We start from the raw sequence: 26412 nt of genomic DNA, 5'->3' as shown, positions 1-26412 counted from the left end.
TTTTTTTTCAAATCAATTTTCCTGAAACAAAAAGGAAGACTCCCGTTTGAACTTTTAGGATGAGAAATTGTCATTATTTACATTGTTCCTACCTGGACTATTGTCCTTATTTTTAATTTTTCTATTTCTACCATGTTTTGGATGATGTGTCAACGTGGTAAGTTAGCTAGTTTTTAATTAAGTTTTAGTTCAGTTGTGTAATAATACATTATCTGAACAAGTCAGAGATTAAACATCCAATTGTGGAAATGAGAAAATAATAGCAGACTGAAACTAGATAGAGAATTATGAGAATAATATAAATAAAAGAGAAGTCTAACAGACCAGATAGAGACTAACAGATAACCAAAGTTAAGCAACATTGAACCTGGGGTGACCAGGTGCTGTATGTGCTCTCTTCTTATCTCAACATTGTTTCCAGTCGTTCTGGACTTCTCCTTGCCACTGGACTTAAGCAGTGCCAATTCAGGAGAGGTGTGGTTGTAGATTGTGCAACCCTTGCCTCACAATTACACGCACACAGAGATATCCATTGTCTTTCAAAACTGACCGAAGGCGTTTTTAGTAGATCAGAACAAAGACTACTCTCATTCTTCCACTTGTGTGATGTGACAGTATCTCAAACAAATGATCATCTGTTCAATAATAAAAGAATGGAGTTAGTCATGAAAGAGTTTTTCTTAATCGAACATTAGATGAGAAGAAATGGAGGTATGAGTTTAGAATTAATAAAGATAAAACATTATACAAAAGATGTACACTTTAGCTATGTACAAGTATATATCTACATACGACTGTTGTTAATTATGTGTGCATGTCAAAATCGTTTCACTTGAGTACAGAGGAATCTTCAACATGCACCAAAATAATAAATATACTTAAACAGAATACATGAAGAAAGACAGAGCGCATCTGGCAAAATATAGTAAAAATATAAATATTAAATTTGTTTTTCTTTAAGCTATCATTCTCATCAATGTAAAGTCATGATAATTCGTAATCCCTCAGGAAAAAAAAAAAATCAGATAAAAATGTCCCTTTTTGTTTATAAAAATTGACTTTAAAGTGCAGAAAAAATGTTAGACTTAGGAAAAAAAAAAATGGCTTATTTGGATATGAATTCTCCAATAATTACAAACTCTTAGTATTTGGGTGGATTTTGATAAGAAATATTTTAAATTAGATGCATCTACCTAATGTTGTTCGAGGGTATTTTTATTTTTAATTTTGTTTTACTTAATGATAAAAATGTATGAAAATTCAATGAAGGAATGTTTTATTAAAATCAATAAGAAATTCATAGTACATTGTACAGAATCTTTTAACATGGTATGAAATGAAGGTGCTTATATAGTATTAGACACAGATGAGAATCGCATTCCAAGTAAAAATTCTTTGATATACTTACGCATCATGCAAAAATAAGTATCATCATCAAAAATTAGGAAACAAAATTATGGAGTAAAAATGTAATTAAAAATCAATTTTCATATTTTCTCAATTCACCATTCCGTTTTAGTTAAATGACAGACTGACTTATATCCCCCCTGCTTTATGGGATTGCCACTGTCTTATCAATGGCGAATTAGCAAAATACAATAAAACTTATTTTTATCTTTAATTAAAATTTATTTTAATAAATTATGGAATTTAGTGAATATACTATAATTTTAATAGAATCTGTGAAAAATAGATTCATGAAGCAGTCAAATGTCAAAATAGTGGTTGTTTTTATATACTGCTGTCTAATGCGGTTTGAAATCCATATTATTTATGTAATAAGTATATAAATGATTTTTTTTTTTTTGTTAGCGAAATTCACTGAAATTATAAGAGTTTATTAATTATTGGAGTAAATTAACACTAAAAATCAAAAACAAAAAAAACAGATGATTGTAAAGAAGTAAATAATTTTTGGATGATTTCTCTTTCATCTCGGATCTCAAACAACCGGATATGTATGCAGAGTGAAATGAATGAACTATTTTTTGATCTTGTGGCGATAGACGGCTGGAGAGATGACATTTCTGCGCAGACTGTTGGAAGAGGACAAACCTGTGCCACGGGCTAACGAACGTACAGGTGATGTACTACGTACAGGCGAGAGCTTCACCGGAGGAGATACACCTTTGTGTATTATATCCAGTGAACTGTCAAGTTTCTTCGCTTCGTGTTCAAGCAGAATGGGGTCAAGAGATGTGTCACGAGTGACATTGGACAAGGAATTGTCTAAAATATGACGAATATCTCGGATTTCATCCCCTGTACGCACACTGCGAGATATATACAACTGACGCTTTTGGATTTCTTGTTTTAACTGATCTTTCAAGGTAGCTGCCTACAAAAAAAAGAAAAAAATATTTGCTTACTCAGCCATTTTGGAGATTATAAAAAAATCAGCTTTAAAGGTTTAAACATAGTTTTTAAAGTCTTTAGCTTAAAAAAAAAAATATCTTTCACAATTCTATAGTAATTTCATGATTAAATTTATCATTAAAATAAAATGCAATTGTTGTAAAATGATTATAGATTAATGAAAAAGGAAAGAATGGGATGAAGGGAAAGGTGGCAAAGAAAGAAAATTAGGAATTATATTATTTGCAATTAAATTTGCAATTTTTTCATCTTATTGTTTGTATTTAACGGTCTATCAACCACTTTTAAAGCCAAACAGTTTCTTTTAATAGTTGCATATCGAGAACAGGTTTTATTGAATACGATACACTATCTTATTGTGTGTTTATGTTTGCTGCCTCATTGATTGGTACAGGATTTTTTTAGAGTCAAATGAGAGATTTTTATTGAAGTATTTTGATTTATGGAATCATTTTTAGTTTGTAGATGTGTTCCTGGTTCGTGTAACCTTTTTGGTTTGTAAAATAGGGGTGGGTATTATTCTATTTTTAGATTTTCCAACAAAGTCAAATTGTTTTTAGGAATTTATATCTTTTTTGTACAGTGCTGAAAAGATTTTCTAGGTTGTTTACTTGCAAGAACCAGGATCTTTTTCAAAACATTCAATTAGTATATGTTTAATGGAAAGAAGTTTGTGTGATGGTATACATAAAGGGTGGGAGGTCTTCTCCTTTTAGGGGGTGAGTGTGTGATGAATAGGGCTATGACAACAGAATATTCTTTTCATTGTTTTGACTCCCAAATATATATCCAACACAGTTAATCAACCGAGAACCACATCACTCTATATATAGCATATAAAATATCAACGGATACACACTCAAGAGTCCAAACAATAAAAAGAATATATTGTTGTCATAGCCCTAGTGATGAAGGTATAACCTATATGTAATCTGACTAGGATTACTTCCTATATCCCAGTTGCCATTCTTTGATGGTAAGAGATATGTGGTGTAATTTGTTATTAGGGCAGTTGTTCCATACTTTCTGCCATTTAGTGAAAATGCATTTGTTAATGGTTCGTTGGAAATATGTGTATGGGATCCTAATATTATAGTGTTTCATATTTATAGCTTCTTTAGCTGCTGAGTCAGCTTTTCCATTTTCCTTGATGTCAGTGGGTGGTTAGGTATCCAACAAAAAATAAGTTTCACTCTTTGGTGATATGGTTTAGTTTGTTTCTTTAATCATTTGCATTTTCACCCCAAACAAAGCACAGTGCCACTTTGATGTAGAGGGATACTATCTGGGACATAATTTGCAGGGATACTATGTAGGGAGTTGAGCAGCAAGATGTCTGTTTACATTATACTTGAACTTCAGCATGTCAGTACAGTCAGGAAAGCATGAACCCAGAAGGGAATTCCGAAGTCTAGCAGTTCTAGGGAAGAAACTGTTAGAGTAGAAAGCTTTCTGACATCTGGGGATCTCTGCTGTGTAGGGGTGTGATTTTGCTGTTTGTCGAGGATATTTATGCCGAGGGGGTACAAGGGCTTGTAGTTTGTCAGAGCACCTATCATTAAAATACTTCTGAAACAGGCAGAAGGATGCAACATTTCATTGATGGGACAGAGGTTGAAGCTTAGCTGACAGTTCGGGATCTATTAGGTTGGCGACTCTCTTTTGAACTCTGTCCAGAAGTAAGAGACTAGTAGCAGATGCACCAGCCCAAATGTGACAACAATACTCCATACATGGCCAAATGGTGGCCTTGTACAAGATACTTAGGCATAAGTAACTTCCTGGCAGCAATGCCCTTAATGTATTTATTCCAAATCATGTTCCCCGTGAACGTTATCCCAAGGAGTTTGAGTGTACTTTCAGATAATGTATCATTAATAGCTATTGATGGTTGAGAAATATTCTTGTAATTATTAAAGGAAAGAAGCTTAGTCTAAGCAGCATTAAATGTTACTATCCATTTTTGTCTCCATTCTACTACAGACGAAGGACTTTCTCTAGGGTTTCTGCCATTGCCTTGGATATGTGTTCATCGTTTTCCCCCTTATGCTTGTTATAGAGTGTGGGGGTCATCAGTATATATATATATATATATATATATATACATTGATTTTTTTTGTTTTTAAATGATAAAGGCGTGTGTTTCCTGATTCCTTAGAACTCCTTTTGAGCAGTTTAAAATTGGGTGAGAACACAATTTTTTTTTTTTTTTTTTAATGTAATAAAAGTTTCATTTAAGCTTTTGGACTTCTATTAATATAATTTCATAAAATTATTAGCACTTTTTGGTAATATTATGTTTGAAATGATTTATTGTAGGATAAAAAAAAAGAACAACTTTGTTAGAAGAACCTCATTCCATCATTATAAATTGGTGAAATGGTCCTGCCACATGTTCCTACTTACCATTCATTCCTATATCAGGATATGGTCTCTTAAGGTAACATGGTCTCTTTAGGTCAGACATATTAATCTCAAATATAATTCATTAACAGATTATCCCCTGCCTCCCAAACAGGCTGGAGTCTGCAAAAGGGATCCACTAGGGATGGAAACCCTTTGTCCCCTGACGGATCAGGGACTTCCCCTGTTAACATACTCATCGCATGAAAAACCCGGTACACCTGACATCTCCAACCTGTGTATTGCTCTATAATGTTGATAAAGAGGTAGTTAGTTTGCAGTATACTGATTAGCCCATTAACATCTCATTAAAACTTGTTGATAATTTCCTTGTGGATATTTTTTCATATGAGTCAGTCAGATTTTGTTTAGAGGAGGGGGAGGCTATATTTGATATAATTTATCTGAGTTTAAAAGCATAAACGTTTTGGAGTATATGATTGGGAGTAGATGATAGGGCTTGACCTGACCAGCTGATTGATCGAATTGAGCCTACCCAACTGCCCGTTCTAGCCTGTATAAGGGCAAAAATGGTGTTGGGAAGTGAAGTTGCTTAACTCTGACCCTCAAGTCCTTAAGCCATCAGGATCTCATCTTAAGGCATTATGGGTCACCACCTACAATAAACAGGTGGTGGGGGGACAGTGGACATATTCTAATGCCACACAAACAGGGCCCTTTTCATTTTAATTGTTTTTGAAAAATGTTGAATTTGAAAATCCATGCAAGAAAAATGAATAAAAATAAATAGAGCAAAAATATCACTGAAACAAGTGGTTTAAGATATTAGGAAACATCCTTATAGAATCTAATTTTGAATTTTGGCATTCTTCTAAAATGGTTGCTACCTAAGGTAAAGTAAACCAGAAAGAAAATAGATTTATACTGTTTCCAAAGTTATTAATACAAAGTTAATGACAACAGCCGCATTTTGTGTTTGAACTTGACTTGCCAATTATATTTTATGTAACGCAATGCTATTACACTAGGATCAAGCATATCGATCACAAAAAGACCTTTGTCAACATGCACATTGTTTTTAAATAAAGTTATAAAATCAACTCAAAAATAGAAATCAATTTTGTTAATCTTTTCATTAACAAACTATGAAATTTCATAAGTTACAATTGCATCTTGCTTTCGACGATGCAAATTAGTTTAATTTAGTCATTTTTGTTTCAGTCTTTTGTCGGTTGTCAAATACAAAAATATTAGTTTTAACAACTTGATACCGATGTAAACTGATGGTTTGTGATAATCAACATAACGAGTCTATTTTCGGGTGATTCTATTTATTTATTATAAATATAACCTAAAAATAGATAGCAAATAAAAAGACACCTTTCATGTGATTATAGATTTGGTCATACTGTGAACCAAATTTTAAAACTCATATTATTTTTTAGTTTACCTGTTCTTCAAGCCCCTTAATTCTCTGCCTGTGTGTACGTTCTCTCGCTTCCAGTGTACGTTCAGCCTGGAGATTAGCTGTACGAAGTCGTTCTGTTTCCATCTCTGTCTCAGCTCGATGACGAGTTGTCATGTCAATCAACCTGGTTGAAAAGAAATAAAAATAAAAAAAAAACATTCATTTAATTAAAAATATCATGACGAAAAAAGGGGGGTTGATTTTACCATATCTTATTTTGAAAGTAGAAAATGTATTTTAGTAGAAGCCACGTGTTAGATGGATAGATTCCAATTCAGAAAACAGCAATTCTTCCTCCTTTGTCAGAAACATTACTCATGAAATGTGAGGACTAAAGGACAAAATAAGGGAAGTGAAAGTTCGAGGTTGCCGAAAGTAAATCCAAGGTTCGCTTTCTAGTTTCCTTATGGGCAAAAGTCCATGATTGAAAAATATGTTTGATAAGTGACTCATCAAGATTGCATCTTTTGTTCAGTCTTTTTGAGTTACCAGTTTCATTTTATGTTACATTTTGCAGTTTATTTGCAATACCATGTCTGTTGTGCATGTTGCTGCTCTAGTTGAAAAGAAACAAAATTCCAAAAATATTTATTTAATTAAAAATGTCACGATGAAAAAAAAAGTTGATTTTACAAATCTTATTTTGAAAGAAAAAAACTTTTTGCAGAAAAAAAAAAATGGACAATCAAAGAAGAATATGAAGAAAAAAAGTTCACAATTGATGCAGATGCAATAAATGAATCCTCAAACTTACACCATTTTTCTCGGTGTCTTAAAGTCATCAGTTTCATTCTTTGTGCTTTGTTTGCAGTGCTTACCGTTGTGCATGTTGCTGCTCGGCTTCTGCCAGCTGTGCATGTAGTTGCTCAATTTGCCTCTTCATTTCAGCATTGTCTTCTTCCAACTTAAAGAGACTTCGGTCAAGATTACTCCTTTCCAGAACACTCTTGCTGGCCACAACTTCGGACCTCAACTTCTCTCTCTCGACCTGTGAAAAATTTTATAAAAGTTAGACATACTTTAACTAATAATCAAAGAACACAAGATAAACAAAAATTACAATTTCTGATTTTTTTTTAAAGAAAGAACTTGGTTTTTGTTCAAAATCCTTCATTAAAAACAAAACAAAACAAAAAAAAAAAGAAAAATCTGTATGAAACAAAACGAAAATGCCATATTCTAAAAATTGTGCAAATTGATGAAGTAATCTAATTTTTATAAAGAAAATTATTTTTAAGCAATTAATGTGAATTCGTAGGCATTACAACAAATCTAATAAGTATGAAGTATTGTTGAGATATTCTCCCTTTGTTTCTTGAGATATTTTTTCAAAATGTGGACGTGACAGCTACTCTTCCGATACTCATAAAATTTCATTTTCATACTTCAAAGTTTCATGCAACAATACTATATAGCAAAATTCGAAATTTTTCATCTTTAATTTCAAGGCAAATCAATGGTTTCTACTTAATTTTTTGATATATTCATTACTGTAACATGACAATAAAATAAGGTAGAAAAAAAATTATTGAAGTAAACATTTGTTAAAGAAAATAACATTGGGCTAAAAAAAAACCAAAAAACACCAGTTTCAAAAGGAGGTAAATAGTGTGTAACTATTGCCAATTAAAAAAAAGTTTTGCCTTGCTTTTAACATAATTGAATTACTTCCCTTGTTATATCACATATTCCCCAAAAAATATGGCGCTGATTTTTTACGATAAAAATCGAAAACTTGTTTTTTTTTCTCTTTTTTTTTTTTTTAAATAATGTGATAATATTTACCGTATAAGACGACCCTTAAAGTTAAAAAAAAATCATCTTTAAAAACAAATATTTCATAAAATACTGGGTGTTGCAATCTCTAGCCTAGGCTAAATAAACATGGTTTCCTGATTTAGCAGTCATCTTATACAACCGATATATAATAAATTTATTAAAATTTGCCCAATTTTGTAGCTTGTCTTATCTGATGGTCACCTTATACGCTGAATAAGTATTTCTGGCATGCCAATTACAGATATCATTGCTTTTAGTTGAAATTGATATGAAAAGTTAGATACCATTGTTTTGTTTTTAAATCAAATTTTTTAGTTTTCTGAATTTCACTATTACAGTGTAGTTGCACCAAAAGTTTTCTTCTAGTCAAGATTTGAAACATGTCTGCTATAGTAACATTTTTAAGATCTTAACCATCCATCATCATCATCAATTTAACATCCTTACCCCTAACCCAACATAAAGCAGCACTCACCCTAGCTAGGTTGAACCATCTTCCTCCATAGGAAATATCAATTTCACAAGTGCTTCCCAGTTGCTTGCATACATCATCATCTATCATCATCTGTTTTATATGTGGGCATATGTTGGACAGCTTTAAGAAATTGACATCGAAACTAACTTATCTCCGCCCAGGTCTTTATTTATCCCTCTTTCTTTCAATTCTATTCTTATCTCATATTTTGTAAACTGGACCTGCTACCTTAACTGTTCTACATATGCTAACCTAAAAACTGTCTAAAATTTCTTTTAAGTTTGAATAACTTCAAATTGAAATAAATTTGAGGATTTAATTTATTCGACAAACATTTTAACTAATACCAATGAATCAAGAAACACAAGATAAAATTAAAATAATCAATTAAAGTATAATAAATTAAATTCAGCATATCTAACATTTAAAATTTGGTAAGATAATTTTAGAAATCAAACCTATAAAACATTCAAGTTAACAAATATAAGACATCTAATATAAAACATTTTAAAAATAAAAATTAGCAAGGGGGATAACTCCCTATAAATTAAAGAATATAATTGTGCGAACAAATAAAGATTAAAAACTAAAATGATTTCATTGCATCTGTAAAAATGAACTAGGTACAGATCATTTAAAATCCATTTGAATAATTTAACCAAATTTATTTTTTTAATTTCAATTCTGTTCACATTTTTATTTATACTCAACTAGCAGGAACTGTTAACCGGCGTTGCCTAGTGTAAGCATGCCCCCCTACAACCACCTCATAAAAAATTAAACTACAGCTTTTGTTGGTGGCCAACCCCCAACATCCTAATGTTAAGAATGGCTTTCAGAATAGATAACCCCAACCTCGCCATGGTAAGAACGGCTTTCGGAATGGACACCCCATTTTATGAGGGTTGGGATTGTCAAAGTATTTCATTGTTAGCATACCCACCCGCAAAGACTATAAACCAAAAAAAAAAAAAAAAAAAGAATGAGTGTTGGGCAGACAGGAGTAGATTTGTTTATCACGTGTGTGTACAAATCTGGTAGCAACTGAAGTACAGTGCATGTCTTTATATCTCAAAAACTACTTGTCTCCACCAAAGTAAAAAAAGAGATTGTCTTATTCAGCATGGTCGAAAACCTATCAAAGTCATCATTTTAAAGGAAATTTTGGAGGTGGAGTTAAGATAAAAATTTACAAAAAAAAAAAAAAGTTAATGTCTGAGCAGTGTCAATAAGTACTGAAAAGAGAAGTAAACAAAGAATGAATATAAATATATATATATTCATTCATTGTTTACTTCTTATATCTATATTTATATTTATATATATATAAGAGCAAATAGTTAATAAAACATGTTAAAAAACACTTTGAGAAAGAGATAACATATTTAATCTGAAAAGGAAACACTTAATAAGTGGATAGTCCTTAATCAGCGGAGTTTCGAAGAAATACTTTCCTTCTCATCAGAGGGTAGGAATTAGCAAAATGCGGGATCGGATTTTGCATACAAAAGTATTTGATGAAACTGCAAGTAAGTCAAAGATCTTACTTGATAACAAAAAGTGAAACAGAGGGAATAGGGTGAAGAAAAAGGTGATTTCACGTGAATGGATAGTCTGGTGAACGGTAAATTATCCAATGATGGTAAAATCCAAAAATATAAATCCAAGAAAGTTAATTAAATTTCCATTCGCACAAATAAAATCCAAGGAAATCACGCAATTTGAAGATGGTCCAAAATAATCCAAAAGGCCAAAATCCATGGAATAATTCACAAATATGTACAAGGAAAAGGGGAAAAAATTCCAATAATATTAATAAAAGAAAAGATATGCGTTTGACACAGCTGCCGAAACGAAGTGTAATTAAGAAAAATAAGTGAAGAAGGAATATATATATATATATATATATATATATATATAGTAAGTTATAAAATATATATGGTGATTAAGCTACACTGAATATTCCACGTTTCATCCACTCTAGGATTCTTCAGGCTGTAGCTTAATCGCCATATATATTTTATAACTTACTAACTAGCTCTACCTACGTATTGAGCACTGTTGAAGTAAATACTTAAAGTTTATGCATAAATTTATACTTTCGTATATTAATTTATGTGAGTAAATGAAGTAGTTATATATATATATATATACACATACATACAAATTAAGTGTTTCTGTTGGCAGTATAATTTAGGGTAAATTTTTAGTTTAGCTGTGTCAACTTATTCAATAGACACAAAAATTAGAAAGACTGTTTATTTTTATATAAAACACATTATTAGATCCAAAAACTGCAATTAAACCAGAAAAAAAAATTTTTTCATCATTTTTATGAGACTAACTGTTCAACATTCAAGGCTGCCATATTACTTTAAAAAATTTGGCTTTTCTAAGGTTTTACATATTGCTCTTTTTTACACTTTTTCATAGAACTGTTTTGATTAATAGTGTATAGAAGGGGAAATTTGGCCAGAAATCTGTCAAACTTTAGAAAGGTCAAATTTTAAAAGCAATATGGCAGCCTCAAATGTCGTAAATTTTGTTGAATACAAAATGATGAAAAAATAATAAAAATGAAATTTTTTTTTTCTGGTTTTATTTCAGCCTTTGGGTCTAATGTGCTTTATATAAAATAAAAATTTTTTATAATTTGTTTGTCTGTCAAAAAACGAAAACAAAACAAAGAAATAGCATTGTGTAAGTGATTAACATAAGTAACAGGATTGAAGCCTAGGTAAGTGTAGGAAAATATATAAGTAAGTACAAGTGTCCACAGTAAATGCAAATTTAAAAAAAATAGCATTGTGTAAGGGTTGTAAAGATGCTCCAAAATCGAAAAATAGATAATAATACCCGTGCATTCATTTATGTATGAAGAAGTGGATTCTGGAATAATAGAATTGGCCAGTCTCAGCCAATCAGATGGGGCGGATTTTGAGAAGGGATAATTTTTTTTTTTTAATTGGGTAATGGAAATATTATATATATGCAGTTAATAGCCAGTTACAATGTGTGCAATGTAAGTATCATAGGAAAATGTAGAATAGGTCCTGGTGTCAACTGGTAGCAGTGGGAGAACTAAATATTTATGGAAAAAATAGGGATTCCTTCCTCTATAGATGTCGTGATAGTGATGGTATTGCTCCTAGGATGCAATGTAACATTTTATAAAGACAATGTGTCTAAAATTGTGTTTGAACATTACATAAGATAGTGGCTAATAGTCTAGCCTTAATGTATTAGTATGTGGCATCTGTTATTGCAAACCTACGATACTTTGGTCCCGAGGGGAATTTCTGCAGTTAAAATATTATTTAGGAGATAAACTGTTCATGCTTTGTAAAAATACATAGATACATTTTGATTTTTGGAATATTGTTCTCATTTTGAGTGTTATTTTGATAACACTTCAATCAATGTAACCTCTGAACTTCTTCAGGTGTATCCTGTCAAACTCGGAAATCAGCACTGAAAGTTGAAGGTTCAATCTTAAGCGCGGGCGACACTTAAAAATACAATTGCAAATTACTTAGGATCTCTACAGAATCATGGCTGACGGAACGAGAACATACTACTTGTATTGCTTAAATAAAGTATTCCTTTCAAAATTCTGTGCAGATTCCTAAGCTTTGGAGGTTACATCGATTGAAACATGAAAATAACATTCGATGAGAATGATTGTTCAAATAATCTAAATTATCAATCCATTATATAATAGTCAAATTTCCTTTAAACAAATTAGCTGATTTATAAATATTTTATTGCCTTAAAAACACTCTTTCACATAAATAGCTCAAAAACAAATATTTCTGCGAGATTAAAATAATTTTTGCCATAAAGCAATTCAAAACGAAGCAGAGTTTAGATTTATTTTAAAAAAAAAAATGTCATTTTGCTTTTTATCAGAAAAAAAAAAATTCATCTTATTTATTGATTAAGTTTTAACAGCATGTCAACTTGTCTAGGATTATTTTATGCCAAGAGGTAAATTTTAGCGGATGGTCAAATTTATATTTTTTGTTTGTTTGTTTTTAAGATTTTCCTAGATTTTATCAGTAAGATGCCTTCAGTTATTTGTTGCTAAGTGCAATGTAAATTGCCTTTAAGGATAGATTCATATAGTAAAGTTAAAATTTATATATATATACTAGCAAAAGTACCCGTCGTTGACTGGGTTCAAAAACAGCCAACAGAAAATGGACTCTGATTTATGAAAGTACTAGCGAGGGGTACCCGGCGTTGCCCAGGTGTTTTTCGGGGTATGTGAAAAAAACCCGAAGCGTTGACGACGTGCAGTTGGAAAATAGTAAAGTGTTTAAAAAAAAAAAAAAAACAGGTGCGCGTTTTTGATTGACGTGACGGCGATAGGTATTCAGCAGTTATTTTGTGCGGGACAGTTTTGAATAAATGGGTTTGTTTGTTTTTAAAAACCCGCTCCCTGTTTATTAGGAGGAGCGAAATGAAAGCTACAGTCTGATATGACGAAGTCGACATTAATCACAGGCCCAGAGCCTGTTTGGTCAGAGTCGAGGTTCGCTTTTTTTATACCGAAAACCGAATGTAACGCGTACCGATGCAGGAAATGTGGAATAATTAACGTTTGATAGTCAATAAAATTAAATAGAGAGGCGAGCTCCGTGGATAATTTGTAGATATTACAATTTATAGATGATATAAAAAGTTTTAAGAAGTCGTGAAGCGAGCAAGCGCTTTTTGAAAGAAGCCTTTCGTGGACATACATACACACATACATTTTCGCTTTTATATATATAGATGATAGGTTATGAAAAGGAAGGTTTGTAAATTTGGGGGTATCAAAACCAAAGCAAAATATGATGAAAGTAAAAATAAAATAGATAAACCCCATAATTTATTATACCATACCTGTTCACACTGAAACAATTATCACAATATTCTGTGGATCTATATTAAAAAACCTTGTTAAACTTTGTGACATATTTCCATTCTATGGAGGTCAGGTGCGAACGAAAACCCCATAATTTTATTATACCAAATTTCTTCAAACAGAAACATAATTATCAAAGTATACTTACACAGATAGATATGAAAAGTCTTCAAAGTTTGTGCCTATTTCCATTCTATGGAGGCCAGGCACGAACGCAGACCCCACAATTTTATTATATCATCCCTATTGAAGTTAAAACATACTTATCAAAGTATTCTTATGTACTATATCAAAAACATTTGTAAACGTTTTTTTTTTTTAATTTTAAATTTTTTATTTTGATACTGTGTGGACCAGGCACGTATGCAGACCCCACAATTTTAATGAACCACTGTTCTGCCAGATCAAACATCCCCATTCCTGTGTCTCGATACATCTATCATTATATGTAATCAGTTTTTTAAAATAGTCAACCATATAGGAGCCTATTTGTGACCAGACACACACATACATTCAGCTTTATATTATAGATACACACACACACACACACACAGGGTGGTCCAGAAGCAAATTGACAGTAAATGACCACATTTATTTTAAGATATATACACACATTATGTATTCTCTGACTTATCAAAAAAGATTAAATTAAATAAACTTAGTTATAATGTTTAAAATGATATAGCACAAATACCATAGTTATATTATTGCAATGACCATCATTATAACCAATATACAAATCTATTTCACTTACTTTTGGCCAACCCTGTATATATATATATATATATATATATATATATATAATTGTTATTTGTGCTATAAAAGAGTTGAGCATGTTCACCTATTGGTGCATAGTGTGTTTGACATTCTATGGCTCTTAAATCTAATTTAAATGTCTGTAATATTTGGATTTTCCAGAATTTGCACTTTTCAATTGATGTAACCTCCAACCTTCTTTAGGTGTATCTTTTTGAACTTGGAATCTTTCTGTAGAACTTGGGAATTTACATGAGTTTAACAAGATAAACCTAATAAAATAAATAAAATTCAAGATAAAATGCACCAAGGAAAAAAATAAATTTTGTAAATACCTTATCAAGAGTTTTCTTCAGAGCTGTTTTGTCCTTCTCCAAACGTATGTGAGATCTTTCCCATTCCTTCTTTTCCGTGTCCATTGCGCTGACAGTCTGTTGGAGGTTAGTCAGACGTTCTTGTAGGGACACTTTCTCTGTCTGGATTTTCTGCACACGCTGATTCAGTTCCTGTTCTTGCTCCTGCCGTTTAATCAACATCTGTCGGAGAGAGAAAAAAATATATTTAAAGGTCAATCTCACATTATCCTTTTTGTTTCCACCTTCACCAGTTCTAGTTTGGCACAAGGCTACTGACTGTGAGTATTCTTCTTGTTGCACATATTATGTAACACTGCCAACGTTTTCAGTACAATTATCATGATATTTAAAAAAAACAATCTCCAATAACGTAAGGAGTAGTCAGATTGCCAACTAAATGGATAACAATGTCATCGACAAATAAGAAGAAAAAAATTGTCTCTGTATCACTGAAAAAGGTTTGTTAGGATTAAATATTTGCATTTATAGAATTGGTTTCATTTATTTGTAGAAAAAAATTATTTTACATTATGATTTGGTTTCTGATTTATCATTTTCATAAATCGATTCTTCAAATGTAGCAACATTGAATTTAATAAATATACACATGTGCCAACATTTTCCCTACAAATAGATCAGGACTTTGAAAAGACAGTTTCAAGAACATGCAAGAATAGTCAGAGGTCTACTACTGCAGCAATGTTGTTAGATCTCGAAAAAGAAGAAAACTTGTCTATATACCAGTGAAAAAGGCTTGTTAAGCTGAAATATTTGGATTTATATAATTGCTTTCATTTATTTGAAAAAAAAAAAATGAATTCTCTTGCATCGTTATTTAGTTTCTGAATTCTCATATTTTCATTAACTGAAGCTTCAAAAATAGTAATATTTTTAATTTAATAACTGATTTTACAATGTTCATTAGCATTACGTCCTCAATAATCACTGCATTGCATTTCTGTCAGATAATTCATAAAAAATGGACATCTATAAACAAATAATGTTTATAACCTTTTATTTTTATCTCATTTATATTGTAATATATTTTCTCCTAATAAATAAGTTCTTAATACATCACTCAATAAATCCTGGGTGTAACAAATTCAACTTCATCAACATAATCTCCTTCTAGTGTAATACACTGATTCCCCTGAATGATTTCTCTTTGACCTCAATGCACCTCATTTTTCAATATCAATTCTTCATTGAAGAAAAATCTTTTTCTCTGGAGCATTCTTTTGAGGTCTGCAAACAAGTAGTCACTGTGGGTCAGATCTAAAGAATAGTTGTTGCAGAAACAATTTACAAGACAATTCATGTAATTTTAAAATTTTGATTGACTAGCAACATAGTGCATTGTCATGATGAAATAAAACTTCTCTATTTGTGACTCATTTTTTGCTTTATAATATTGGCTACTGATGAGTGTTCTTTAAGGTAATCAGTGAACAAAATACCTTGGGCATTCCAAAATATGGAAGGTTTGCATTATTAGTTGCTATGGACGGCCTTCACTTGCTGCTCTCCACTCAGCTGACTGCCACTTTTCCTTCAAAGTGATGTATCTATTTCATCCTTTTCCACAGATTACTGCAAAAACTCCTTTTTGTTACATTTAGCATCATTTGTTTCCATATGACATGTTTAAAGTTACCTTTTGAATGTTGTTTTCAAGGTGAAGTTTCAATAACACTTATCAAGCCATCGTTTTGCTTGAACAGAATCTTTTCTTCATCAGAAAGCAATGCTTTATGAACACATGAAATTCAGATTTTTTTTTTTCATTGTTTTGAAAATTTCATTTAAATAACTGATTGATAAACAAATAATTTGATTGGACTCAAATGTTGATACTACTGTTCTCATTTTGAGTGTTATTTTTCACAAAGTTTTGGTTGATGTAAATTTCAATCTTCTTCGGTCCCGGATATGACCTTAAACTATATCCAGTGGTGAGGGCCCAGCTTGCGGGCTTTGGGGAGTGTGGAGCCACCCTTTAATTGCCATTGCTCCCAGGTCCACTCTGACCCAGAGTGATAGTACCTGTCAGGGTCCCAACTACGGGTTAAATAGAAACTGACTTGAAAACAACAAATATATTCTATTAAAAAATCTTTCTCCAAAATCTTTAGATTCGACATTAAATAACCTGAAAAGGGTTGATATGCCGTAAAACAAAAACAACCAACCAACCAATCTTTTTCAGGCGTATCTTGCCAAACTCAGGAATCTTTTTGTTGTATTGTATCTTAGGTGTTGCCCGAACAGATGATTGAACCTTCAATATCGAAGAGTATAATTTACAACTGAATTTTACTATGTATATTATCCATAGTGCCACAAATCATTAAAAATAAATTTTATTTGTAAAATCATTGTTACAAATTAGAAAAAAGTCATTAGAAAAAATTAGATTTGTAAAATCGTTGTTCACTGATATTGTGCTTTAAAAGAAAAAATAACATTTATATGTAACACAAATAGATTGCTGTGTATTCTCGTTTAATGTTCAAAATGAATTTTACCTGATGATTCTGCCTGAGTTGACCTTCTAATTCGGAGTTTCTCAGTTCGGTCTCAGCAGCATCATTCTGAAGTGACTGCAGACGATCCATCAGATTCTGATTCTGTTTCTTCATATCATTCAAAGTTTGCCTACAAATAAAAACAACAAATTTCAAACAAAGATTCTTCTTGCATTGATTAAAAAACTACATAGTATTAAGACATTAATATTAGTCTAAAACACTTTTTATGAAAATTTGATCATAAACTTTTACATATGAATAAAAGTTTATGTGAGGATCAAAGTGAAACAAATAAATTGACATTTTTTTTTTAAACTAGCTGTACTTTACTCAATATTGCGTCTTCTGGTTGACCAAAAAATTATTAAAAATACAGTTCAAGCACAAAATAAAAATTATTAAAAAATATAGTTCAAGCATGAAACTATCACAAAAAGAAATTTAAAAAAAAAACAAAAAAACTACAATTAAAATTTGTCTGAATCACCATGGGACAACTTTTGACCAGCCTGTTTGCCAGCATCAGTTTCCCTCATTTAATTCTAGAACTACAGGATAACCCACATGAAGGTTGCCAGCATCCACAATGAAAGTGGTGCTCTGGAGTTGACTGGATTCAAAGTCATCAGTCCATGTCCACTTCACTACAGCTGCTACCCCGACTCCAAAAAATATTATGACTCATATTAATGAAACAGATTTGATATGAAGAAAAAGATAAAATCCAAATTTTAAAAAAGAAAAAAAACTTCAAAATAAAACTTTAAAATTGCTTATCTTATATGTTCATTACTTTTAAGATAAGTTTTGCAAATAAAATTTAATTTTCAAATCAACACTCTTTCCTCTGCTTTTGTTATTCCTTATATAAATATTAATTTTAAATCGTTGTCTCTTCTATTTTTACATGATCTGAACTAGAAAAGTCCGGAATTGACCTTAAAAACTAGTATCATACGATAAATAAGGTGAATGTGGCAGTACAACAACTTTATACTCAGGAAAAAAATATGTTGCCTTATTTGTTAATATCTTTTCTTTCACCTTAAAAATCTTTGGACAAAGTCTTCATTCAAATTATTTGAAATATTCAGTGTTATTTTCACGTTTCAGTCGATGTAACCTTCAACCTTCTTCAAGTGTATTTTATCAAACTCTTTATTTAATTAATGGAGGTAGCATGTTCTTGTTCCATCAGTCATGACCAGGTAGAAGTTTTAAGTAATTCACAATCATATTTTGAGTGTTGCCCACATTGAGGATTGAACCTTCCACCTCCAGAAAAGTGTAACTTGTAACTGAATTTACCAAGTACTTTATCCGTTACATCACTTGTCTTTGCAGATAATTCTAGTATGTATGAGTAGGAACTCCTGTTATATATACACACACACACATATACATTTTTTTTTTTTTTCTTCACAGGTTTTGGTTTCAGTTTCAATTCAAGCTGATGTACCCAAGTGATATGGATATATTTTTTTATTTTTGAAATCACAACTTTATAATACGTAAGAATTGATAGAAAATTGACTATATGTGTGTATATGAAATCTGCATAAATTAAAATATCATATTTAAGCGTACTTTATGCCGGATGTCACTGCTAGCTTAGATAAATACTTTTGCAGTTTTAACAAAAGAGCTACAATAATATCAGGGCATCTCCATTTACACTGAACATCCACAGAATGCCAACATCAATATATTACATATGAAAGAAGCCATTGTGGAATTTCCACAGGTCCCACAAGTCCATATAATATGAATTACCAATTTTCCTCTCAAAAAATTAGAACCAAAGTCTTCATTATTTTAATCTGGTCCTTACCTTGTGGCCTCAAGTTTTTCATTCAGAACTCGTCTGTCATGTTCACTACTAGTGAGTGCCCTCTGCATTTGACTGAGGCGTTCATTTAAATCTTTGATGGTTGACGCACTGTCTGAAAGCGACACATTCAATGCTTGCACCTGAAAGAAAAATGATGCTTTAGACTTAACATGTATAATTATTAATAATAGCTTGCAGCTATATACAAGGTTTAAAAATTTTTTTTTTATTGTCGTTTTACTCCAAACAAGGCACAGAGCAACTTAGTTTGGGACCAAATTTGCAAGGATAATATTTATGGAGTTGGGCAGTGAAATCTGCGTTCACATTACACTTGAATTTCTGCCTGTCAGTACAGTCAGGGAAGCAGAGACCCGGGGAGAGTAGGGGGATTCCAAAGTGTAGCAGTCAGAGGAATAAAGCTATTCGAGTAGAACGTTTTATGGCATCTAGGGATTTTTACAGTGTAGGGGGTGGAAGGGGGATTTGAAACCAACTCCCTATTATTAAGTGCTTGTAATTCATTACTGAAATAAAATTCTTACAAGAAATGAATATAATAAGAAAGTGTATAGCATGAAGCTTTATTTAGAACTCCATGTGCGTGCCAGCATTCGACACTAGATTTTCAAGACAATTGGGAAACGTATCAACTGATTTCAAAAAGAACTTTCTTTTTTTATTGAATCAACACTTTCCTCATCGTTAAAAATATTGTTCATGGAATGTGAGGACTAAGAGAAAAAAATAAAGGAGCAGCCTCAGAACCCCCCCCCCTACATTTCTTGTAAGAATTCTATTTCAGTAATAAATTTCAAGTCTAGGGAGTTACTTTCCAATCACCCTGTACATGGACTGGCTCTTCTGGTATAATGGTTAGAGTATTTGCTAATGTGCTGGGAGATCAGCATCTTTGATAGTCATATCAAAGACTCAAAAAAAATAAAATACTACTAGACGCCTTCTTGCTAAACACTCAGCATAATACAGTGAAATTCAAAGGGTGAGTGGAGTAATCCTGGAAAAAGGAGTAACAACCTGCTTTACATGTTGGTGTAATAGTTAATGAAAAGTGGACCTTCAGGATGCCCTCAGCTTTAGTTGATGACTTTACTTTTTTCTTACAGTTATATTATGTTCAATCACTAATGTTAAGCAACTTTGACCTTGGTCAGTATTTAGATGGTTGACCATTTGTGAATACCTGATGCCAGAAGTTTGAAAATGGCTATAAAGTCATTTACTTCAATATCATTGGGAAGGTGTAAATCCCCCCTCCTCCCATGATTGAAATACAATAACATAGCTGGGAATTAATGAGGGTGAAGGAATTAATGTTTTTAGCCAATTTTTCAATATTTGTCGTCTGAAGGGTCAAGCTTCAAAACAATACCGATCTTGTGAAAATCTGTCACCTCTGTCGAAAGTTTTAGGCAGACATACAAACATACGTACATACATACAAACATACATTTAAACAGACAGGTGAGATTAATATTATAGACTAGCGGGGGGGGGGGGGGTACCCAGCGTTGCCCGGGTGTTTGTAGGTGTGTGTGTTTTGGGGTAAATGAAAAGAAAAATCGTTGGTTGTTTTTCTAAAAAAAAAAAAACGAAGCCTTGACGCGCAGTTGGAAAATAGTAAAGTGTGAAAAAAAAAAAAAAAAATGTGCGACCTGGCAGGTGCCCGTTTTTGACGAGTTAATGACGTGAACTTTGAGTGCGGGACAGAGTTTTATTTACCGCGAGTCTGTTGGCTTCTTTTTTTTAATACGAAAAAGCTTAATGCACATGTGGCGATTGTAAGCAATAGCTATTAAGCAGTTAACATTTTCTGCGGGACAGTTTTTAATGAGGTCAATAACCCGGTTTGTTTGTTTTTACCTAACTTTAGGGAAAACCAGCTCCCTGTTTATAAGGGGGAGTGTCTTGTCTCGAAATGAAAGCAACCGTCTGATATGACAAAGTTGACATTGACCAAACGTTACATCGCTTTCTATAGACCACTGGCCATGGGCCAGTGATTCGAATCGAGTTTCGCTTTTTTTATACCGAAAAACGAAAGCAACACGTGCCGATCTGAAACTGTTGAATATTTAACGTTTCGAAGTCGGGCAAATTAAATAGATAGGCGACCCCCCTTGTTAAGTCATAGATATTATCATTTAGACGTGATATAAAAAGTTTTACAAATGAGCGACGGCCTCGAGAATCTGCCGGAAAAAAGCCTTTTGAAGATATACACAAAAGGCGAACATACATACATACACACATTTTCACTTTTATATATATAGATGGCTTGAATTAAAGTTTAAAATACAAAAGTCAAGTATCATACTTCAATTGTGATTTAAACAGAAACATTAATTTCGAATGTCCCTGTCATATCAAAGAACCAACTGTTGATTTTATACATCGGGTATATCTGCTTGTGTGGTAATAAAACTTCTAAAATGCACTTGTGAAGTTAGGATGTATAAGATGTTAACTTTGGTCAAAATCGTCTGTTCCTTCTTTCATCAGATTTTTTGGAGTATCAATACTTATCGAAGACATTGAGATACAAAATCTATCTAAGAACACTGCCAGATACATAAAGTACATTTGTGTGAAATTTCATAAAAATCTGTCCAATTGTTGTGGAGTCTATAGGGAACAAATTCTCCCTCAAACACACAAACAGTTCCTTTGTTTTGTGCATAGGTTTTATCTTCAGACAGCCTGATCCGGTAGCACGAGAGGAAACAAAAGGGAACAATATAATATTATTTTTTATCTAAAAACGATTTGTAAAAGTGTGTTCATTAGTTATTTCTGTATCCTCTCCAAATATTCAAAGGATTCTTCAGGTGTTGCCTAAAGCAAACACCCATTTTCAAAGATAATTCTTATAAAATAAAAAAAGAGAAATCAATTCTCACCTTGTCCTTTTGTTGATTTTCTGTTGCTTCTGTCTTGGCCAAATTCAAAGACAGCCTCTCTGTCGTTAACTGACTTGACTGCACTTTACTTTCTAATTCTTGAATCTGTTTGCTGAGTGTCTCAATGCGATCTTGTTGTACCTATAAATGGTAAATCAAGAAAGTTTATATTCAAAATTCAAAGATCCTAATTCCAAATATCAATTACAAGATTTAAAAAAAATAGTAAATATTTTAAAGATGATGTGTGAATTTTTTGGTTTCTGATTTTTGGATTCTTAAATTCTTATATTATGAAAATCCATTTTTTTTTTTTTTTTTTTTTTTTTTTTTTAAGTGAGGTTATGCTTAGTTTGTTTAAAGGTATTCATATCAGCTCTGATACTTTGTTGGCGAGGTTATGATACTATTGACATTCCCCACCCAAAGTGTTAAGTATTTAAAAAAAAAAAAAAAAAGAGGGGGGGGGTAAAATATATAAAAATAAAAAAAAGAAATAAATAAATAATTACATGCCTATATTCCTTTATTTTCTTTTAAAGTTGATAAGTTCTTTTTTCTTCTGATGAGTTATGGGCAGAATAAATTAAAAAATGACATAATAATTACATCAATGATTCTGTGCCACAAAACAAGTGCTGTCAAAAATTGTGCATCTCAATGTACTTAAAGAAATAAACTGTAAGATGGTCAACACCTTGAAATTTGAAATATAGACTTTTGTAATTTATATATATATATATATATATATATATATATAAATAAATGTATGAGAGAGAGACACACTCACACATAGTGGGTCTATTAGTGGAAATAGTTAAAAGAAGACATCAATTTCTGAATTTAATAAATAAAAAGTAAAATAAATTTCTGACAAAACAAAAAAAAAAATGTCAATCTTATAAAAACATCGCTAAAAATTATGCAATTTTGAGGTTGCAGGAATCAGCAACGTTGGTCAGTTTTTCATAAGCAAAATTGTACCAACCTCAGAAAACCTCTCAAAAATAGAAGAAAATCCTTAAAAACACACTCTTTACTTGTTTTGTTAGGTTTGTTAATAAGCTAATTCTCAAGATTACCAATTTTATGAGTTAATAAATGAAAATTTCCATTTTAATTCTCCCTTGTAAAAAAGATGCAAAAATTGTACATTTTTTACCCAAATCGAGTGAGTTTTTTTTTTTTTTTTTTTTTTTTTTTTGCAAAATATCTTCAAAACGACTAAAGCTTACATATTAAAGTATATACTTTTTGAAATCCTTAGTTTATGGGCTATCTGATGCAATAAATAAATTTATGTGAAATTTAGCTGTTTACAGAATAATTTACTTTGAAATATTCTATAGTAACAAGAAAAATTTTAGAAATATTAAAACATTCCCCCCAATTCTTTTCACAATTATATTTCTTCAGATAGAAAACATTTGTTGCAAATGAATGCTGAGTGCACGCTATGTTGTTAGTTTACTTGCTATTGATCATAAACTGTAGCATACATACTCATTTTCCAGAAATTGAAAATTTCCCATTGAGAAGTTCCCTGTGTCTATTTGGGATTTCCTTGGTTTTCTTTTGTTTAAACTTTCCTTCATATCATTTAAACTTTCTTCAATGTTTTTTTGTTGCAGTAATTATTTTATAACATCAATATTTACATTTCTGATTTCTTCCTTATGTAAATATATATCAGGAAAGTGTCCATTACAAAAAAACAAATCTTCCAAGTAATCATTTATTACAGGTCGCAGTTTCCACAAACCAAATCCACTGATTATGATGCTTGTATCAGTAAATGTGGAAAAGAATTCAATGTAATCCAAGATTCTGCTGAGTAGTTGGAATTCTTCAAATCATCATGGATGCAATGCACTTGTTTAAAAAAGTCAACATAAGAAAAGCAATTCAGCTGTACTCGAACTTACTGCTACAGAAGTAGGCTTGTTTGATGTTGTTGAGAGTGAAGATGTTATGACAACAAAGAAAAGAAGTGTTTTCATGATCTGTGTGCACACGTTGGCAATAAGGCATATAATATAAAGAAAAGAATTCATGACACCATGAAAGATTTAGTTTAAGTAGCATGTGTCAGGATTAGGTGGTGCAGATTGTATTCTTTATATTAGCAAGCAGACCATCTATGGCAGTACATTAAAGAACGTTAACGACCAAATTATCTCTGATTCTCTCTACTCTGATCTTGAGCATGTTGTACAATGGGGGAAAAAGTGGCTGGTTACTTTTAATGCATCTAAAACCTGTCTTTATATCATCAACATTCTGATCCCCATCTGGCATCAATTGAAATGAATGGCTCTCATCTTGAGAAGGCTTCATGTTCTGACAAGCTCCTGATCTGAAATGGAACACGTACATCAAATCTGTTGCCAAGGATGCTGGGAAAATGGTGAGATCCTTCTATTGATCCAGTAGATATCTCACTGCTGATGCAATTCTCTATATAAGAGCCAGGTACGTCCAAGGATGGAGTACTGTTTCCACATCTGGGCAGGAGCCGCTAGAAAGACCTTATCCTGCCTTGACAGAGTTCAAAACAGATTTTGTAGCCTAGTGGGGGAATCCCTTTTCTCTTCCCTGTAACCTCTATCTCATAGAAGAGATGTTGCGAGCCTGTCTCTGCTTAATCCTTATTTTCATAGCAAGTGCTTGTCTGAGTTCCAACTATGGTCCCTCGTCAAACTTTCACGAGAAACACTCGTCTAACTGAAAACACTATCAATAATTTCCCTCACTCTTATCTATGCCTAAAACTAATCATAGATTCCATGAACAAAGCTTCTTTCTTAGAACTGCACATCTGTGAAACTCTCTTCCTTTAGCCTGCTTTCTAGCTAACTATAATATGGTCGTCTTCAAGTCCAACGTAAACAAGTTCTTGATGAGCCATTCCTCTTAAGTAATCCAATTTACCAAATTTCCACTAATAACAATTATTACGACATTGTCCCATTGACCACTGTATGCTTATTAACCCTTATCCTCGAGTGGCCTTTGGGTCTTTATAAGTGGTGACTCCTTCATAAAAAAAAAAAAAAAAGACAGACTGGACAAATCCTGAATTAATTTCTGATGGATTCCCAATCAACAGATATGCTGAGGATACTCTGAAGTTGTGGGAAAGTCTAATTGATGATGATGGTGTGGATCCTACTAAAAGTGGTGACTTTAAAACTAGGCAAAATGTTACAGCAAAACCAATTTCTGTATCAGACCAAAAAGTATCATCAGAACCAATGCCCATATCAATGGCACTACATGGTTCCTCAAAGTTATGTATCATTGCCACATATATATGGCCAACAATGGATTGAGAAGTATGGGCAATTAGGTGACCCAATTTCTACTTCCAGAGATAGTCTTTAACAAAATTCATGGGGAAACTGGTGTTTCTGGATAGATGTAATCATGCTGGTGGAAAAGGCGAGATATCAACAAATGGCCCTCAAGGAAGACGTTTTTTCTCTGAGGAGGTTATTGATTGCATGCAAGAATTGCATCCTAATAAGTATTGCACTGAATGTGGTGCAAATGATAACACTATAAGATCTCATGCGATGCTTTTCAACTTACCAAAGAAATTTTGTTTCTCTTGTTGAGAACTTACTTGATTGATATGTTGTCATATATATATTATTTTGTATTCACATTATTAGACTTACAACAAGCCCTGAACAACTGCCAATGGATCATTTTTTGCTAAGATATGTCCAAATATCTAATTTGCACTTTTGGGAGCAAAATCTTGAATTTAAGTATTTTGGCTCACAACACCCACAAATTTGGCATTTTTGAAATATTTAAATTTGTCTGTATTCAACTAATCGCTTTACCTTAAAAAAGCTCTTAACCACTACCTGAGGACTTGCCATTGTCTCTATTTCCACAAATCAACATTTTGGCCCACAGTGAGAAAGAGAAAGAGAGAGGTGGCGAATGAAAATCTTATCATATAAATTAAAAATCAAATGTACAAAAAAGAAAATGTTCTATTATATTTTTAATCATTCTCACTTGGTTTTCAGTTTCTTTATCTGTCATGGCCAGACGGACGCGTTGGAGTTCTCCCTCAAGACCACGACGAGACAGCTCCACTTTGGTAACACGGTTCTCTGTTTCTTCAACAGTGTTTCGTAATTGCTTTTTCTCCTCTTCCAGACGAGACTCATTCATCTTCATTTTAGAAACTTTCTCCTGCAAAACAAGAATCAAAGAAACTTGGCATAAACGTAATATTAAGTCAAAATAATACATCATGTTTTTATGCAATAATTTCTGAAAATATAAAATATGACTTTTTGTTTATTTCTATTAAACAAAGTTATATTCCATAAATTAGAGTTACCTATCTTGGTTGAACCCTGTTTTTTTTTTTTATTTATTCTCTTCACTTATATTAGCATGCTGCCTAGTGCTGTCCGGTCATAAAATTTGTTTAAATATATTTTAATTCATGCAAATTTTGTATTTATTTATTATTATAGAGGTAATTCTCTATTGATTATAATATATATAGTAGTGCCCCCCTCGACATGGCCCAATAGTAAAATATGCTTAAATATGTTTTAATTTATGCAGATTTCGTATTTATTATTATAGTGCCAATACTCTTTTATTATATTATACCCAAT

The 26412-nt window shown here is 32.0% G+C and overlaps 1 protein-coding gene across 8 annotated transcripts in view; it reads right to left on the bottom strand.

The window, feature by feature from the left end:
• Positions 1–1893: 1893 nt before the first annotated feature.
• LOC145290702 (uncharacterized) overlaps positions 1894–26412 on the bottom strand; it is a 576300-nt gene continuing 551781 nt past the window's right edge. For all 8 annotated transcript variants that reach the window (XM_080136503.1, XM_080136504.1, XM_080136510.1 and 5 more), the window contains 8 exons: positions 25796–25975; positions 21764–21904; positions 18843–18982; positions 17009–17138; positions 14463–14663; positions 7027–7196; positions 6191–6332; positions 1894–2338 (listed from right to left, as the gene is read on the bottom strand). In XM_080136503.1, the coding sequence (XP_079992629.1) occupies positions 1982–2338; positions 6191–6332; positions 7027–7196; positions 14463–14663; positions 17009–17138; positions 18843–18982; positions 21764–21904; positions 25796–25975 (1461 nt within the window). In that variant the 3' untranslated portion in view covers positions 1894–1981. The remainder of the gene's footprint in view (positions 2339–6190; positions 6333–7026; positions 7197–14462; positions 14664–17008; positions 17139–18842; positions 18983–21763; positions 21905–25795; positions 25976–26412) is intronic.

Source organism: Euprymna scolopes, chromosome 2, assembly GCF_053919585.1.
Source record: "Euprymna scolopes isolate OS-2025 chromosome 2, ASM5391958v1, whole genome shotgun sequence".
NCBI classification, from domain to species: domain Eukaryota; kingdom Metazoa; phylum Mollusca; class Cephalopoda; order Sepiida; family Sepiolidae; genus Euprymna; species Euprymna scolopes.
The sequence above is the reverse complement of the archived record's forward strand: the minus strand, read 5'-3'. Positions and strand labels throughout refer to the sequence as shown.